Source organism: Nanorana parkeri, unplaced genomic scaffold (assembly GCF_000935625.1).
Source record: "Nanorana parkeri isolate BGI_ZX_2015 unplaced genomic scaffold, ASM93562v1 scaffold249, whole genome shotgun sequence".
Taxonomy (NCBI): Eukaryota; Metazoa; Chordata; class Amphibia; order Anura; family Dicroglossidae; genus Nanorana; species Nanorana parkeri.
The window spans coordinates 1,097,703-1,117,075 of NW_017306517.1; the positions used below are offsets into that span (position 1 = coordinate 1,097,703).

A 19,373-nucleotide genomic window follows, 5' to 3' on the forward strand; every position below is an offset into this window, starting at 1 on the left:
TATATATATTTAAAGGAGATTCCCACCATTGTAAAACTTGTCTCAACCATCCACATATTACATAGTTACATAGTATTTGAGGTTGAATAAAGACACAGTACAACCTTTGTGTGTCCCTGAGTGATCTTGTTTTTAAGAGTACCTGCACCCCTGTATTTTTCGGTCTCTGAGGAAGGTATCTAAATGCTTTTTGAATGAATCAATACTCTCAGCTGATACCACTGCTTGTGGCAGTGAGTTCCAGACTTTAACCGCTCTAACTGAACAAAAGCCCCTACGCCCTTTGTGGTTAAATCTTTTCCCCACCAGTTTTAGGTGGTGGCCTCTAGTCTTTGTTATGGAGTTTACTGTAAATAGTTTATTGCTGATGTTGCCATCACCACTAAACATTTTGTACATCAAAATCATGCCCCCCCCTTAATATCCTCACTTCTAGCGTGAACAAGTTTACATTTAGTAGCCTTGTCTCATAGCTTTGGTCCTCCATCCCCTTAATTAGTTTAGTTGCCCTTCTCTGGACTCTCTCCAGCTCAAGCACATCCTTTATGTGGATTGGTGACCAAAATTGGACCGCAATTTAGGCTTGAATAATTTTTATGAAATAATCTTATCTTGCAAAAATCACCAGCATTGGTAGATAGTCCTGGAGGAAACAATTTTTTTTAGTTAAAAATTGTTCTGTGTATGAACAAGATTACACCCCAGAATGATAACACCCCAGTTTATTAACACTGCTGCCCCATGGTAGATGGGGTTGCAGTTAGTAGTGCAGGGCCTTCCATATTACAGCTAGTCTTATTGGCATATTTGAAATGTTGGCCACCTCACATCTGATTTGCTCCACTTTCTCCTGCAAAGCCCATATTTATTTATGTCTTTCTGTTTATCTCTGCATTTCTTCCTCTATTTTTCCTATTATTTTTTACAAACAGCAAACCCTATCTGAAAATGTCCCCTTTTCCTAGAGTCATCTGTAGACATGACATTATCATCAACAATTTCAGTATGTGTAAGAAAAAAAATAATTTGCTCAGAATAGCCAGACCATAAAATGTACTAGTAAGAAAATGTATACAAATCACATTACGCATTCAAAAGCTTGAAGTGAAGGGATTTTTTCCCTTAACAGATAAGCCCTGTACAAGAGTAAATTGGAGCAATACACGGGGTAATTGCTTGAGAACATATTAGAATATATTACTAACTAGCACTTCAATAACAGGAAAATACCTTTTTTAGCAAATGTGCCTTTTCATTAAAAAAAAACATGAACTTATTTTCTGTGATGAGGAATCTAATTATCACGTGTGAATAGGGAGGGGTGCAAACCCCTTAATTATCTCAAAAAGGAAAACAATATTTCTATTTCCAGCATACAGTAGTTAACCTTGCATCTCTTGAAATATTTGTGATATACTGCATATTTTTTAAGCACTTATTTTAAATATTCATATAAAATAGATTCTTGCTACACTGTAAATGTAGGAGGGAAATGTGGTAATATTACATGAGCAGTTTGCTTATTAAATAAATGCTCAATAGAAACAGTGTCAAGTGCAGGGAATAGGAAATAGATGCTAACATCAAGCCATCTAGCTGTTTTAATTCAAAAAAGTAACTAATAATGAATATTACAATTGATTTAAAAGTCTTCAAATAAAGATTTAGGGTAAATATGAGAAGAGTCATACCACCCAATATTAGAAAAAGTATCCACTGGATCTTAGCAAAGGTTTCACCAGAATTATATGAAGCTTGTGCATTTTCCCTTTTTCTGGATTTTGCTCTGATATCTTGCATATACCATCCTGCATACCAGAGTTGCTGTTGTTCCAACAATGCCAGTAAACAGAAAGAAGACACGGCAAACAAATGAGGAAATCAAGAACATTACTACAGCCTAGCCTAAGAAAAATCAAGGTAGAGAGTCTGCAACAGAAAAGAATATTCATTCTCACAATATTAAATAAAATAATTTTCTGTCAGGTGGTATCATGCATTCATTCATTTAATAATTCACTAATATGTTCATTCAAAAATCAATGTATCCTCTGATTTTATTGTGAGTAAAAGCCTTATTAGCATTGCTTTCTAACAGCCATTAACTAAAAACTTTATAACTTTATATACTTAAATACACTTAAATGACAGAACATAAATTATGACTCACCTTTGATCCTCGCTCGTTAAAAATTATTTCAACATCTAAGATTTTACCAAATTGCTGTGGGAGAAAGAAAACAAAATTGTTATGGAAATATCCTTTTAAAATGCTAAAAACACAGTATTTCATATTTGGCAGACTGTACGATTAATATTCAAAACTTGATAGATGGATGTGCTCCTCAATTGATGCTAGCACTTTTTAGTTCAAATACATGATTTTCATAATACTGACAAGGACATTCTGCCATTTATCATAAGACCAGGCTGTGTGGAATCTTGAGGGGATGTACTATGGAACTCACAAGCTTTTTTTTGTTTTTTGATATATATATATGTTCACAATTGCTTGTTTTTAAGGTTACTGTTACGAAGACAGTGCAAGTATACAAGAGTGATATATTCACAGCACAATGGGGGTAGCTTTCTAAATGAAAATAAACTTCTTGGGGGGAAAATAGGTTCCCCCCATTTTATATATCTCATACATGGCCTTTTATACATGAGCTCAAGATATGCTGTAAAATAGCAGAGGAAATTTACTTTTTTCTGAATTTGATTACATGATCTATATACTAATAAAGTTAATGATTTATCACCTTTCTAGACAGTTCAGCTTACACATCTTACACAAAAGATTTCCAACCAGCACTAGCTTGGATGTGCTCTTAAATATAGAGGGGAATTTATCAAAACTGGTGCAGACAGGATCTGGAGCAGTTGCCCACAGTAACTAATTAGCTTTTCTCTTCAGTTTGCTCAGTTAGCTTTAAAAATGAAAGATAGAAGCTGACTGGTTGCCATGGGCAACTATTCCAATTCGGTCTGCTCCAGTTTTAATAAATTCCCCTCATAGTATTTTAAATAAAAACTCTCAAAATGGAGTAGATTTGTATTTTAATTTATTATATTTATTTTCTTAATAATTAACTAAACAGAAAATGAAATATAACTGTGTAAGAATGTGCTCCCTGGAAGCCAACCTTAAAAGCAGAAATAAACTGCTTTGTAGTTTATTGTTTTTTCCCATATTTGTACATTAGGGCATACTTACCTTACAAGTGTGCCCTTCTCCAGCGCTGTCATGATCTTCAGTTCTCTACACAGCCTTCTCCATTGATGGCAGTTATGGGTTTTTGGAAGTCCTCTCTGGCCATTGGGTGGCTACTTGTGATGTAACTCCTTTTTTCACTTTAGGCCCCTGTCACACGGGCTGTTTAGAAACGGATCCATCAATGGATCCTCTGCTGATCACAGCAGTAGGGACCGGATGTCACTACTGTGGCATCCGTGTCCATACAGTTTTACAAAACTGAAATTGCTGGACCCCATGTGTGTATATGGTGAATCGGTAGACCATGGCCAGTTGTTCATTTAATTCAGATTACCCTTGGTCAGGCACAATCCGGTCCATCAAAATTGATCTCTGATCCGTTTGTTTTTCCGGACCTACCTGGAGCCGGGGCTAACCAGGTGTAAACAGACACGTGTCCCTTTACACATGGCTGCCCATAGACTTACATAGAGCATCTGATCGGGTCTGGCTGAAAAACTGACAGGCGGACCTGATTGTGCCACTCATGTGAAAGGGGCCTTACTCCCACTTCAAACTGCATTTGTTTTGAATAAATCATTACAACTAAATACTAAACCTATGCTGCCTATTTTTATTAAGGTCTATCTAGACAAAAAATGTATAAGAGGATACGCTAAACAGTTCAAGGGCACAGATTGGTGAAAATCAGTCCAAGCGTACAAACAGCAGTATGAGCATAATAGTTACAGCAAATCAGGGTCTGAGGGTTGTGATCATCCTCTTTGGTCATAAGTAATTTTATACAGGGGAAATACCTGGTAAACAAATTTCTTCCATGCACTCAATGATGGAGGGGAGACATATATTATTTCCATACCAAAAGGCTTTTTTTTGAAAATATTTCTAAGGAGACATTTAATATGGAGTCAACTGAAAGATTATCTAGGATAAGTCCAAGGGCCATTGCAAGAAAGGCAGTGATATCAGACCATAAATTGAGAACACTGGGAAAAATGAGTGGAAAAAAATCTGCTCATTCATCAAACCCATTAAAACAGTGAGGAGAAGGTCTAAAGTCTAGTCCAAGAACAGCAGCTGGATTATAATATATTGGTAAGAGAATTGTATCTGTATAATTTTGTCTATTGATGATATAAGAGAGATCCATGTGTTAGTCTTTTTCCAGGAATAATTTTCCACATAGCATGCCAAGATACAGGCTCTCTAATAAAGCAGTCACTAAGAATCACAGGTCTTCAATCAGGGTTATATTCTCTTACATAGTAATATCTCTATACTGCAATTTCTCTACCCCGACAGTTTTCCCTCATGGCAACATTTCAGACAGGAAAGTCTCTTTGTTTGGCAATAACTTTAAAAAAGGCAGTCTCTCAATATGGCAGTCACTATAATTACACATTGTTTCTCCACATCAAAGAGTATGTCAGAAGGGGGAGGTGAATCATAAGCTCTCCCATACTAGGCAGTACTGAGTAAGTACATTTGCTTTCTCACATTAAGGTGGTGGTGTAGAAAAGAGATTATGAGTATATACATTTGAGGGGATTGTGCTTCATTCACACTTGCCACATTTTTTTGCAGACATCTGTCTGCACAATCTGCCAGGCTAGATGCTCTGTTTATGCTTCTAGATGCCTAAAATGATGCACGTTTACATGTGGTTACATGCGTTTGCATGCATATGCATTTGGATCCATCTGTCCTTTGAGACAATCCATTGAAGTAGCCAATAAATATTCAGCAAATAAATGTGTCTTGCGTTTACATGCATTTACATGTGTTTAGATGCATTTTGGTGCATTTAGAAGTTTAAACCAATTCCTTACTTCTATTTTTTTTCTAAATGCAGCTAAACCACATGCAGATAAAGGCATCTAAATGCAAGGTGTGAATAGATCTATTGGAAATCATTAGAGACATATATATGCATTTAGAAAACAATTTTAAATGCAGAAACACACATCTACTTTCACCTAGTGTGAATGTAGCCCTTATGTGAACCTGTTGCTCTGCCCTGCATCTGGCTTTACCTAAAATTAAACCAATCCAAAATATTGCTATACTGCAACTCTTCACTATATAGCTCATGTGCCCATGTGTGCCTAATGTCTTTTAGGATGCTAGGAATGCATCGGTGCCTTACTGGAGCACTGTACAAGTAAACAGAATGTAAATATCACTCACATTTTACTGGCTTTAAATATTACACCATTTCATAGGGCTATAACCCAGTAGAAGGGGGTTTAAACCTAGAACAGTGTGACATTTACACACCATTCACTGCTTTTCTTGATATAGGTAGTGAATATATTTTTTAAGTTTCTGTGTTAGATCTAATTTCAACAAAAATATTAAAAATGAAAAAATAAATATTTACTTACACATATTTCACATGTATCACTTGCAATGTTGGTAATGTAGGTTGTATGGGAAAATCACCACCTTTGCTATGAATAGGTTGTAATTTGATCTACTTTTCAGACTACACAAATAACTGAATGAGTCACTGGACAGACATACTCTATTTTCCTCTACAACGCATACAGTCCTGTATAAGGTTTCAATTTGACAACTACAGTCAAACAATTAGCAGCTATTGCTTGGCATTCTTATTAGAAGCCAAGTATGCTCTTCAGACTTTGTATAATGGGAATACCTGATACTAAGTAGGGATGGGCTTGATGTTCGAGTCGAACAAGAGTTTGACTCGAACATCGGCAGTTTGTGTGTTTGGCGAACACACAGACTGTCAGGGCGTTCGGCGGGCCATTCGCCCGCCAAGCGTCCCACAAGGCACTGCGCACCACACAGTGCCTTGTGAGCCTTGATTGGCTAAAGCCTTGCACAAGACCACAGGTCACGTGCAAGACTTTGCCCAATCAGGGCACAGTACTCTGCAAGAGCCATGATTAGGCAAAGTCATAATGACTTTGTCTAATCATGGCTCACCTGTCAGATGCCGTACAACTGTAAAGTTGGGTGGAGCCAGCTAGCTGTATCCGCTAGATCCAACCAATTGCTCATATTTTGTCGCCATCTGTCAGAATGCCATTCTGCGATGGGAGTTCATCGCAAGCAGATGGGTCGGTGGGCATCAGTGTTTTTAAAATTATTGTTTCTATTTATTTCTTTTTGTTTTATTTTTTATTTATATTTATTATAAGTGTTAAAACAATGTTTTTTTTCCAAGTAAATGATTTTTGATGAAAGTCTGGTGTTTTTATTTAATCTATTTTTTAACCCTTTAGTGAATGGGTAGGGGTACACATACCCCTTACTCATTCACATGGGGGGCGCATTTGGGTGCCCCCTTATTTAAAGGAGTACCCCGATGCAAATAAGACCCCTTGCCCGCAGATCCCCACAACCACCGGGTCAGGGTTGTGAGGAAGAGGCTCTTGTCCCCATCGGCACAGGCACAAGGTGCTTCTCCAGGGGCGAACCTGGAAAAGCACAATCCCAGCGCTGAGGGCATATAGCCTGGTATGGCGGGGGGGCTCACTTGTCTCCCCCTTTCCTGCTCTGCCGGGCCTCTGCTCAGATTAAGGCTCTGGTATGGAATTTTAGGGGGACCACACATTTTTTCCTCATTTTTGGGGGTGGGTTCCTCCTTAAAATTCCTACCAGACCTTAAGGGCCTGGTATAACTTTTTGGCGAGAACCCCATGTTTTTGTTTTCGTTTTTTTTAAATGGGGTCCCTCCTAACTTTCCTACCAGACCTAGATGGTCTGGTATTGTTTGGGAGGGGGAATCGCACACTTTTTTTTTTTTAAATGTCATTTTTGTCTTTCTAAATGTAATTTTTGCTGCTGCAGGTTCTATACATTGTACAGATGTGCCACTTTACAGTATTTAGCGCTGCGGTACTTTGACTGACATTTATTCCATCATGCAACGCTGTACTGAAATTAATTTTATACCATTTTTTGGTACAGATAGAGCTTTCTTTTGGTGGTATTTAATCACCACTGGGGTTTTTATTTTTTTACTATATTAAGGAAAAATTACTGAAAATGTTTACATTATGTTATAATACAATTATTATTACCCAATTTTTATTAAACATAAAAGATGGGGTCATGTCGGGTAAATAGCCACCAAACATGTCAAGCTTTAAAATTGCGCGAAATCGCAAAAAAACTACCACAATTTACCTTAGGCGACGCTTTAAAAGCTTTTACCGCTCATCAGTTTAGTGTTATCAGTGATTGATGGCCCTTTAATTATTGTTCTCACTGCGACGTTCGCGATGATATGTAACATGTGCGGCTTAATGGGCGCAATAGTCGTTTTCGCACTTATGCACAGCCGACGCATGTTTGCACGCGTGTTTGTATGGGTGGGGACTTTTTAAAACATGCTGTTTTTTGTTCTTTTTCATGTGTAACTTTTTTAAATTTTTGGGGCACCTTCATTTTTTTTACTATTTTTTTTTCACTTAACTTTATTGCTATCACATAGGGGGCTAAGAAGCCCCCTATGTGATAGCAAAGAGGATGTGACAGGTCCTCTTTATGGAGAAATCAGGGGTCTCCAAGACCCATAATGTCACCTAGGACCCTCCGAAGAAGCTAATGAAGCAGAGCTCTGCTTCATCAGCTTCTCTCCAGCATCTGAAGCTGGAGTGACACAAGTAATATACATCACTTCCGCATTCTGACAGCGGAGAGGGGACCGGAGGGAGATTGCCTGAAAATAATATCATCAGTGATAGTCAGCATGGATTCACAAAAGACAGAAGTTGTCAAAAAAACCTACTTTCTTTTTATGAGGAAGTGAGTAACAAATTGGACAGAGAATGGCTGTGGATATAATATACTTGGACTTTGCAAAACCGTTTGACACAGTTCCCCACATGAGGCTAATGTATAAGTTAAGCTTAGTAGGTATAGAGTAAAATTGGATAGAAAACTGGCTTAAAGACCGTATTCAGAGAGTGGTGATCAATGATTCATACTCTGAATGGTCTGAGGTTGTTAGTGGTGTCCCCCAAGGTCCAGTGCTGGGCCCCTTAGTGTTTAACCTATTTATAAATGACATAGAGTTGGGGATTAAAAGTACTGTTTCTGTGTTTGCAGATGAAACCAAGTTATGTAGTGGAATACAGTCCTTACAGGATGTCTCCAACCTACACGCAGATCTGAATGCACTGTGTGATTGGGCATCTATTTGGCAAATGAGGTTTAATGTTGATAAATGTAGAGTTCTGCACTTGGGGACTAAAAACATGCATGCGTCATGCGCTCTAGGGGGAGTATGTTTGGGGGAGTCAATGATGGAGAAACATCTGCGTCTTCTGGTAGATTATAGACTCAATAATAGCATGCAATGTCAAGCCACAGTTTCTAGAGCAAGCAAAATACTTTCTTGTATTAAGAGGGGTATAGACTCCGGAGATAGAGACATAATCCTGCCACTGTACAAAGCATTAGTAAGACCTCATCTGGAATATGCAGTTCAGTTTTGGGCAAAAGTTCACAAAAAGGATGTTGTGGAACTGGAGAAAGTGCAGTGAAGGGCAACTAAACTCATAAGTGGAATGGTGGAGTTCAGCTATAAGGAAAGATTATCTGACCTGAATTCGTTCTTTCTTGAGAAGAGGCGATTAGGGGGGTCATGATCACCATGTATAAATATATAAGTGGTCCATATAGTGAGCTTGGTGGCAAATTATTCACTTAAAGGTCACTCCAAAGGACCAGTGGGTACTCTTTGCGTCTGGAGGAAAATAGGTCTAACCTTTGCATATGGAAAGGATTCTTCACAGTTAGAGCAGTGAAAATGTGGAATAGACTCCCCCATGAGCTAGTTCTAGCTAGCACAGTTAATTGTTTAAAAAAATCTGGATGTATTCCTAAATGCACAGAATATTACTGGATATTTAGTTATTAGAGGTTTATTAAGCACCAGAGATTGTTGATCCAGGGAATATCCGATTGCCTTATGGGATCAGGAAGGAATTTCTTTCCTCTGCTGGATCAAATTGAACGATGCTTTATAGGGTTTTTTTGCCTTCCTCTAGATCAACTTTGGGTAATTGTGGGCATAGCTTTCTGTTTAGGCTTTTCTTTTTCTTTTTTTCCCCCTCATATCTGTATAGGTTAAACTCCACGGACATGTGTCTTTTTTCAACATGACTAACTATGTAACTATGTAAAAAGCATAATGACACCTCGGCTCACAGACCCGAATAGCATTCGGAAACTCGCTAAAGCATTCAGGAGTTTCCGAATGCTATGTAGTATTTGACGGCTGAGAATGTCAAATGGGCGGAGCAAGCCCATCTATTGACATTCGGGCTGAATGTCATTTTGCGGCAAGCTTTCGTCGGGTTCGGGTGGTCGTCGTGCGGCGGGACTATTTTTATTTCGGCGGGTTGGCGGTGGACGTGCATTGTGATTGACGCTGGATGAGATCGTTGGGGTCTATTCACGAAGCAGCCGAAGGATCTAGCCATAGCTTCGGCCGATCCTTTGGCTAGCTTCGGCCTCAGGACCCCTTCAATTCAGTAGAACCAAAGGGCTGCTGTACGGGCTATTAACCATAGCCCGTACAGCTCCCGAACTTGGCCGAGCGGCTCAGAAGAATTAAAAAAAACAGTTCTCCATCAGGTCCACTACTGATTGACAGCAGCAGAGGGCGGGTACAATGCTAGTTTGCTATTGGCTATTGCAAATTGAAATAGCCAATAGGAATCTAGCAATGCATTCCTATGGCCAAATTGTTTTTTTCTATTCTGACACGGCTCTGTGTCAGAATTAGAAAAAAAAAAGAAAAGGCAGTGTTTCTCTCCTTGGCGGCCAGGAGTGGGAGACTCCCAGAGCGCCCGGGAGAGTTATGCTTTTTTTTTCTTGCTTTTTTTTTGACGGCAGCAGAACCACCGGCCAATAGAAAACTGTTGGGTGGAGCTAGCTGTCATTGCTAGTTCCGCACAATCGTTTTCTATTTTTATTTTTCTGCTTTTTTAACTGTTTTTCTGTTCTGCTCGGTCCCACAGAACTGAGCAGAACAGCTCGGCGGCATTCGGCTATTCACTCACTGCTGTTCGGCATCTATGAGAATAGACCAAACAGCAGCGAGTAGCCTGTCGGAGGTTCGGCTCAGCTGATCCAGATGTTGGATCGGCTGAGTCGGACTCCTTCTGCACTTCGGGTTGGCCGAACATGCTGAGCATGTTCGGCCGACCCAAAGCCACACAAAGCCACCCGATGTACGGCTGATTTCAGCCGATATACATCTGAAATCAGCCATACCAGCCTGAAGTTAATAGCCGAACAGTGTTCGGCTCACTTCACTTCAGGTCGGTCTTTCACTCATCTGCCTTCGGCAGCTTAGTGAATGGACCCCTTTGTTTTTGTTTTTTCAATTAAAGGATTTTATCTAAAAGTCTGGACTTTTTACTAACTATTTGATTTAACCCTTTAGTGAATGGGTAGGGGTACAAGTACCCCTTACTCATTCACAAGGGGGTAGGGCGGCATCTGGGTGCCCCCTTATTTAAAGGAGTACCCCAATGCAAATAAGACCCCTTGCCCGCAGACCCCCACAACCACCGGGTCAGGGTTGTGAGGAAGAGGCCCTTGTCCCCATCGGCACAGGGACACCCTCCCAATGCCGAGGGCACATGGCCTGGTAAGGCGCGGAGAGGGGGGGCACTCGATCGCCCCCCCCCCCTTTCCTGCCCTGCCGGGCCAGTGCTCGGATCAAGGGTCTGGTAGGACTGTTAGGGGGGACCCCACGTTTTTTCCCCCCATTTTTTGGGGCTGGGGTTCCACCTTAAAATTTCTACAAGGTGGCTGGGGTTCCACCTACAAAATTTCACCTAAAGTGTCTGGAAGGGATTTTGGGGGGAACCCCACACACTTTTTTTTTGTTATAACTTGGGGGAGGGTCCCTCCTAACATTCCTACCAGACCTAAAGTAGGAATGTTAGGAGGGACCCTCACACTTTTTTTTTCCATCTTCTGAAGACTGTATAAAAAAAAAAAATTCTAATGTCACTTTGCTGCTAACGAAATTTCGTCCAATAAACAAAATTTCAACCGGACTACCGCTAACAAATTTTGGGAAATCGGGAATTCGGATTTGTTTGCATTTGATTTAGCTGTAATTCGGAATTCGGATGCAAATCCGAATCTCAGAATTTCCGAAATTTCATCAGAATTTCGATTAGTTTGTATTCGTTTTAGCTGTAATTCGGATGCATCTGAATCTCGGAATTTCCGAAAATTCGTCCGAATTTCGATTCGGAACAAAACTAATCGCACATGTCTAGATGCTAATTTTCCATGAGAGCAAAAGCAAATCAGGTACTATCTGGATGGGAACCATGTCTAGTGATGTTAAGTTTGTCTAACATGATGTTTGGATGACAGGGGATACTAATGATTGAGGTATTAATAAAACTGAATACAAATAATACTAAATCGCAATGATACTAAAACACTTAGGATGACATTGTGCATGTTCAGATGTGTAAAAATTCTTTGACACCATGTATGAGGGTATAACCAAATGAGGGATTGCATAACTGTAACAAATTCAAGTGATACTAACATTGTTTGACATGATGTTTGGATTAAGGTGGACATGAATAGGAAAGGTTTAGATGGCAGTAAATAATACATAAAATTATAACTATCAACAATACTAAGTTATGGTGACACAGATTGTTTTAATTACAGTGAGATACTTTTGCAGCATAAGTGAAATATGCTACATACATCATAGAACTGAGAGGAGAGAAGAAAATGTAGATAGAGAGAAAGTGGGAATCATGTTTGCAGGGGGAGTGACTGTTGTTTTGTAAGAGAAATGTGAAGGAAGAAGAATGTATGTTTTTACAAACACTGCACTAACTCACCCTTCCTAGCCCTCCTGAAGAAAACTACACTAACCTTCTTTCCCTCAGTAGGACACTTTTTTAGACAAAATCCTCTTCACCACTAACCACACTGTGAGCATTTAAAGACTTGTATAGGACAGTATTCCAAGACTAGAGACACTGAGAATACATGCCAATTCCAGTCTATGAGGGCTGGCCAGTGGTGTACAGGATTTTTAGCTGAAGAGGATAAAAACAAGGAATATGGTGTCTTACTAAACTAAATAAGCAGCTAGGGAAAGGGAGGTTCTGTAAAGTTTAGTTTAGAAGGGTTAGAAAGGATGGGTTAATGTAGTCTACAGTAAAGGTGCAGCTGTTCTTTAAAGAAAACCTGTACATAATGAAATATGCAAGCTGCCATTTTCTGCCTCTATTTGAAAATGCCAGTCTCCAGCTTCACTTCTTTCTAGGAATGTTCCAATACCAGTTCAGATACCAGTGCCGATACTTGGCATTTTCACGAGAACTACCAGGGTTGCAGCGGTTGCAGCTGGGACCTAGCTCTGGCGCTCCACCACTGTCCTGAAATCATTAGTCTGTATTGTTTTAGAAAAACTGTCACATGACAATAAACAAAAATGTATCAGGAACTGTATCTGTGAGTATTTAGACAAGTATCAGTACTTGTACTTGAAAAAATGGTATTGGTGCATCCCTTATACATAAATGTTTTTTAAAATCATACATGAAAACAGGGATATACAAATCTCAGGAGCCCCGTATGCTCCTTAAAAAGGACAGCTGCCTCCTAACTTGTGAATTTTTCTCTAGTCTAGTCTTGAAGCTGGACAAGTATCTGTACTTACTGTACGGTGCTGTACTTGGTATCTGAACATCCCTACTGCTTTCTGAATTAAATTGTTTGGAGTATCATCATGTTGGCCTTTAATTGTACCCTCTTTCTTTGTATATTTTTTAATTTCATTTATTTAATTACAAAATTAAAAACATATAGCACCAATAAAACACATGCATAATGAAAGTGAATATCGACACAGACACCTTCTGTATTCTTGGGACTTTGTCCCCTTTTTAGGGACTGGGTCAATAAGTCCAAACACTGTAGTTCTTACTATTTTACTTAAGAATTTCTATACACATGCATATACAGTAGTAGAAATACCAGTCCTGAAGGCAACAATGCTCAACGCATTTCACAGAATATCTGCTTCATCAGGAGCTTTCCCAGGTATCAACTTTTAAATTAATTGAACTAAAAAATATACAGGTCAATTTTATTTGAACCCAGGGTGCCAGCAACTCATAGTCCCATGCATATCTTTTTTTTAAACACAACTTTCTTTCAATTCAGTGTGCTCTGCCAGCTTCAGAAACACAGAGCACATTTGTATAGTGCATTGCTGTGCGTTATAAATGTTTTTTATAGCAATGGTGTAGCAACACTGCTGCTTTTTAAATAATCATCAATCATTTTGTTATCATCATCAGTCAAAGGTTGTATACAACTAGATGCCAGGGATTCGCACTAAGGGGTTGATTTACTAACCTTTTAAACACACCACGAATGTGTATACACCTCTGTAGTGTGTTCCCTCCCAGCATGATCTATGGGAGGAATCGAAACACCTTTGTAGTGTGTACACACCCAGCAGGTGTGTTGTGCAAAGCCCTGCAATGAATTGCAAGGTAATGTGGTGTAAATTAGCTCTATGTTATGTTGCTTGCGTTGATGAATGCAGGAATGTAAATGCATGAGCTAACCATTTTTGTCTAAACTGTGAAGCAGCATTATATATGCATCATGTGCATGATTTTTCCATATATGGCATTAGTGGAAATATGTTTTTAGAGACTTTTTGGTTGATAAATACGTTTTGCTGTGTGAAAATCACACCCACCTGGTGTGTGTGTGTGTTTAGGTTAGTAAATCACCCCCTAAATCTCACTAGCGTACAGTACACAGTACAGGATATTTGTCACTGCTTGTCCCAAGCACAGGAAAGCAACATAGGTCAGTACAAAAATGCCCAGTGACTGATGATAAGAGGAAAGGAGCAGAATTTGGATGTTTTAGGGACCAAGTTAGCAAATTCACACTTTTTTAGCTTGACCTGTGTGTGACACAAAAGCCTATGCACTAAAAAATCTAGCATTTAAAAATTCAATGAAAATTTGGCAACTCTTTGGTTATTTCTGAAGAAAAATATCAACCATGTTGTATGTTTATCTTGTAAACATTATACATGAATGTCAATGGCCTTATTAACATATGTAGCTGCATTGAGAAAAATATTTTACTTGCTCTAGTGGTCATAAAGCAAGTTTCATTATCTCAGTCAGTCAGACTTTATTGGATAGTAAACTACCATCCACAATTGCAATGTAAAAATTATATACAGTATACACTAGGTGGCCAGATTATTATGACCACCCCATCAGTACTTCGTTGGGCCACGAGATGACTTCGTTGGGCCGCCTCGTGACTCCACGAGATGTTGAAAGGTGATGCGAGGAATCTGACACTGCACTGTTGCCCTTCTGTTGTCTTGTACCAGTCTTGCCACTTTCCGTTCTGCCCTAACATTGACTAGTCGCTGACGGCCACAATTCGCACGTTCAGACCAAGATTTTAGGCTGACAGTCCAGTCTTTAAACACTTTAACTATGAGCCCCTCTGGAACATTTAACTAATTCTGCTGTTTTGCTGATACTCGCTCCATGGTTCCGAGCGCCAACAATCGTCCCATGTTCAAAGGCTGTTAAATCGCGTTGTTTACCCATATATTCAGAAAAAAATCACTTCTACTGTCTTGGTAAACAACCTGCTTCCCTATTTATAATGGTCTGGCCCTCTAGCAACTTCACTGCGAACTTATAGCTAATTATAGCTAATTTGCCTACAAACGTCAGGTGGTCATAATAATCTGGCCACTGAGTGTATATGAACTATATAAATACAAAAAGTATCCCATTATTAGATCATGTTTTTTCAAAGGTGTTTTACAAACATAAGCATCTAGTTTATATCTTTTTGAGGTTCCAATAACTAGAACTTTTACTCTGGTAGTGTTGATTGTATAAAGGACAACCAACTGCCAGTCTCTCATAGTTGCTGTTACAAGCAGTCTAAACCAAAAATATATCTTGCATATTTTACAGCACAGTAAAAAAATTACTTTTCTTGCAGTGGTTATGTCGCATGCTTCAGTGCTTTATTCAGTCAGTCATGAATAATCATCGGTAGTTAAAATAGCCATTTCTTTCCTAAAGATTTAACACTAAAGTAAGAATCAATGTCCACACATATATCATTTGAATTTCAAGTTTCTACAAAAAGTTTTTTTTTGCTTAGAAGCATATAGAGCTTCTGTGTGACTTAAACAAGACCATACCAGCTCACAAATATCATGATTTTACTGGTCACCTTTTAACCTATGTATTGAGGTTAAACTTTGATGCTGTGTGTTAGAAATCAATAGACAGTAAAAATTAACCACCTTCCGTCCATGGCCTTTCCTGAACGGCTGGACGGGAGCCTTATATGAGTGGGAGGGCGTCTTAAGATGTCCTGCCACTCCACCCACTTGTGCGAAGCGCCCAGCACGCACACAAGTGGGGAAACTGTCAGCAATGTTGGCTGTTTACATTCAAGTGATTCGGGGGTCTCTAGAGACACTCTCTAGTAAATGTGGGTGTTCATCAACACCCCCCCCTGCTGTCTCCATTTGCCGCTGCTGCCGGTTCCTAGATCTCCTGTGCCCAGTGCGGCTGGGACCAGCACGGCCACACAGTCAGTGGAGATCAAAGGGAGATCAGCACACAATCTCCCTTTGATCTCCTCTCTGGTCCCCAAATGCAGGAAGTGATGTATATTACATCACTTCCTGCATTCAGTGTCACTCTCCGGTTAAAGATGCCGGTGAGAAGCTGATGAAGAAGATCTCTGCTTCATCAGCTTCTCTGCGGGTCCCTAGGTGAAATTATGGGTCTTAGAGACCCCTGATGTCTCCATAAAGAGGACCTGTCATGTGAATTGGCTATCACATAGGGGATTTCTTAGTCCCCATGTGATAGCAATAAAGTTAAGTGTAACAAAAAAGTTTAAAAAAATTAAAGCATAAAAAAACAAAGAAGCTAAAAAAATAGTCACAAATACATTTTTTTTTAAATAACACATTATTTTTTTTAAAGTCCCCCGCCCCCACACACGCAAACATGCGCCGGGTGCGCCAATGACCGAGAACGACGTCGGAATGAGACTGATGAGACTAAACTGATGAGCGGTAAAAGCTTTTAAAGCATCGCCCATGGCCAATTTTGGGTGTGGTCGTTTTCTGCGATTTTACGGGCATGCACAATTTTAAAGCTTGGCATTTTTGGTGTTCTGATGTCACCCCGTCTTTTATATTTTACCAAAAAATTCGGGTGATAATAAATGTTTCATAACATTTCGTAGGGAAACAGGTTTTTTTTCAAAATGTAGGGTACTTTTTTTGTTATATAGGGGTCTATTCACTAAGCTGCTGAAGGATCTAGCCGTAGCTTCGGCTGATCCTTCGGCTAGCTTAGGCCCCAGGACCCCTTCAGTTCGGTTCAGTAGGCATATGCCTCAGCTTGACTGAGCCACGGTGAAAGCCGAAGCTGGCCGAATGACAGCCTGCTTCTGGCAGCTGGGCGGAGCTCCGGCCACTTTCAGAGTGGCCTCTCCATGTTCTCAGTGTGTAATGACAGATGGCGTTCCTGGTTACCGGGTAACCAGGAACGTCATCTGTCATTCCTCCCCCGGACGCTCTGGGAGTCTAATAGGCTCCCGGGCGCCTGGGAGAGAAACACTATCTCCCAGAAAGGTTCACTCTGCTCGATTGAGCAGAGTAAACCTTTCCCTGCTCGGTTTTTTTTTTCTTCTGACATCGAGCCGTTGGCTGCCATCAGAAGAAAAAAAAATTCAGTATAGGAATGCATAGCTAGATTCCTATTGGCTATTTCAATTTGCATTAGCCAATAGCAAACTAGCTATTGCACCCGCCCACTGATGCTGTCAATCAGCAGAGGGGGGCCTGCAGTTCTCCATCAGGTCCCCCTCTGGTGATTGACAGCAGCAGAGGGTGGGTGCAATAGCTAGTTTGCTATTGGCTATTGCAAAGCGAAATAGCCAACAGGAATCTAGCTATGCATTCCTATGGTGTGTTCGTTTAAAAAAAAAAATTTGATGGCAGCAGAAGCGCCCGGCGGGCTGTCACTGCTAGCTCCGCACAATCATTTTCTAATCTTTATTTTCTACTTTATTAACTATTTTTCTATTCTGCTCGGTCCCACAGAGGGATCGAGCAGAACAGCCGAGCCAAATGCCGCTCAGCGGTATTCGGCTATTTACTCACTGCTGTTCGGCATCTATGAGAATAGACCGAACAGCAGCGAGTAGCCTGCCGGAGGCCACACAAAGCCACCCGATGTATGGCTGATTTCTGCTGATATACGGCTGGAATCCACCATACAAGCCTGAAGTGAATAGCCGAACAGCGTTCGGCTCACTTTACTTGGGGTCAGTTAGTCACTCGGCTGCCTACGGCAGCTTAGTGAATAGACCCCATAGTAAAAAGCAAAAACCCCAGTGGTGATTAATTACCTCCAAATGAAAGCTCTATCTATATTATAATGTATATATAAATCATTTTGTATATACATTTTAGCTAGAGTTTGACTAATCAAAATATGTGTGATCTTTCTCAATATCTTGTCTGTTGGTCTGTTCCTAAAGTGGAGATAATTCACTTACAAATAGATGCTGCAGGTTGTATTTGTTAATTGTAGATGGTCCAGGATAAGCTAACAGCTTTAAAGCATCCCCTTATTTAGATAAGCAATAAGGTTGGCTGGCCTTTTAATGATGCATATCTTGACCTGGACTAAGCCTACAAACAGTTGTGCATTTGAAACTTTCCCTACCAATTTGTACAGTAAATTCAATAAAGATTTGCATAGCAATGGGTTGGAGGTTGTTAACAAAAGGGCGTTTGAAAAATATCCAATCCCCCTGAGGAATATTCTAACTTGATTAGACTGCCAATCTGGGCGACTCAATGTAAGTCTATGGAAGCAAGTCCTATCTTAGTCCAAACTTTGGAGGAGTCTTTTAGATCACAAGAATTATTTAAAAGGTAATTATACGGGCAAATCCTAAGCACTTATTCATGCATCTTTGTATACACCATGGCATGCGATTCTGTTAATATGTCATTGCATATTTAATGATTTTACTTTTTGTTTGGTAGATAAATAGTTGATTCAATGTATTTAGGTCTTATCACTATGTACCAATACATTTTCTGCTGTTGTGATGAGCTCAAAAATCACATTGAATCCTCATACCCTAAGTGAATACTTGTAGTTGTGGAGGCTTATATAGTAAATCATATCTTTTAATTTGGGTAAAACCATGAAAGTTTACTTTTTAGGATTTTTTATCTTTGATAAGACATTTGCGCGTCTAGGGGAATGATGAGGATGCAGTGTTTCTAACAGTTTGTTAGGCCCAAAAAGGCCCAATCACACCACAATTCAGTGTATTTCAGTGCAGGTATTTCCATGCTATAAGGTGCAGTGTGTTAGATTGCTCATTTAAAATAGGTTCTGCACTATTTTTCAAAATGCAATCTGTGAATTATGATTTACATTACTGAGACAGACATCATAAGACAGACGTGTGTTATGATGCACATTATGATGTATGTCGTTGCGTGAACAAGCCCTTATATATATATTTTTATTTTGTTAAATTTGGGGTTGGGGGGTTGATTTACTAAAGTAGAATAGTTTGTTTACTTAGCAAAGTAGCCAAGAAAATGTTCACTTTGTAAAGAAAGGTCATATTAGATACCCAGTCACATGCAAGGAAAATAAAAAAACATTTTTGTTCATACATAATTTGATGAATATTCACAGCCCACATTAGTTCAGATACTTACCCCAAACATCTGTCTAAGATCTGGATCCCTAAACCTGAAAGGAATATTTGAAACATGGAGTCTCTTCGGCTGTGTTTTGTTTTCCGTATTTTCAGAAGACTGTGTCTGTTGTTGGCCATCAGTCTGTGCTGAGTCGTCTGTTTGCTGCAATAAAAAGAAACAGATTTATTAAAAACGGTAGTTGTTAATCAAATTTGCATAATTCATGCCATTAGATTGGTCAGAATCTCAATAACTAAATGGCAAAATTTCTATAACATAGACAAAATGGATGAGAACTAAAGCAATTTTTTTTTTTTTTTTTAAAAGCATACCTAGATACTTTTTTTTTTATATATATAT

At 39.5% G+C, this 19,373-nt stretch overlaps 1 protein-coding gene across 2 annotated transcripts in view; it reads right to left on the minus strand.

Annotated features, from left to right (window-relative positions):
* Positions 1 to 19,112, minus strand: part of RBFOX1 (RNA binding protein, fox-1 homolog 1) — a 248,948-nt gene extending 229,836 nt beyond the window's left edge. For both annotated transcript variants that reach the window (XM_018556718.1, XM_018556720.1), the window contains exons 1-2: positions 19,032 to 19,112; positions 2,171 to 2,224 (exon numbers count right to left, since the gene is read on the minus strand). In XM_018556718.1, coding sequence (XP_018412220.1) covers positions 2,171 to 2,224; positions 19,032 to 19,040 — 63 coding nt within the window. In that variant the 5' untranslated portion in view covers positions 19,041 to 19,112. The remainder of the gene's footprint in view (positions 1 to 2,170; positions 2,225 to 19,031) is intronic.
* Between the last annotated feature and the right edge of the window lie 261 nt (positions 19,113 to 19,373).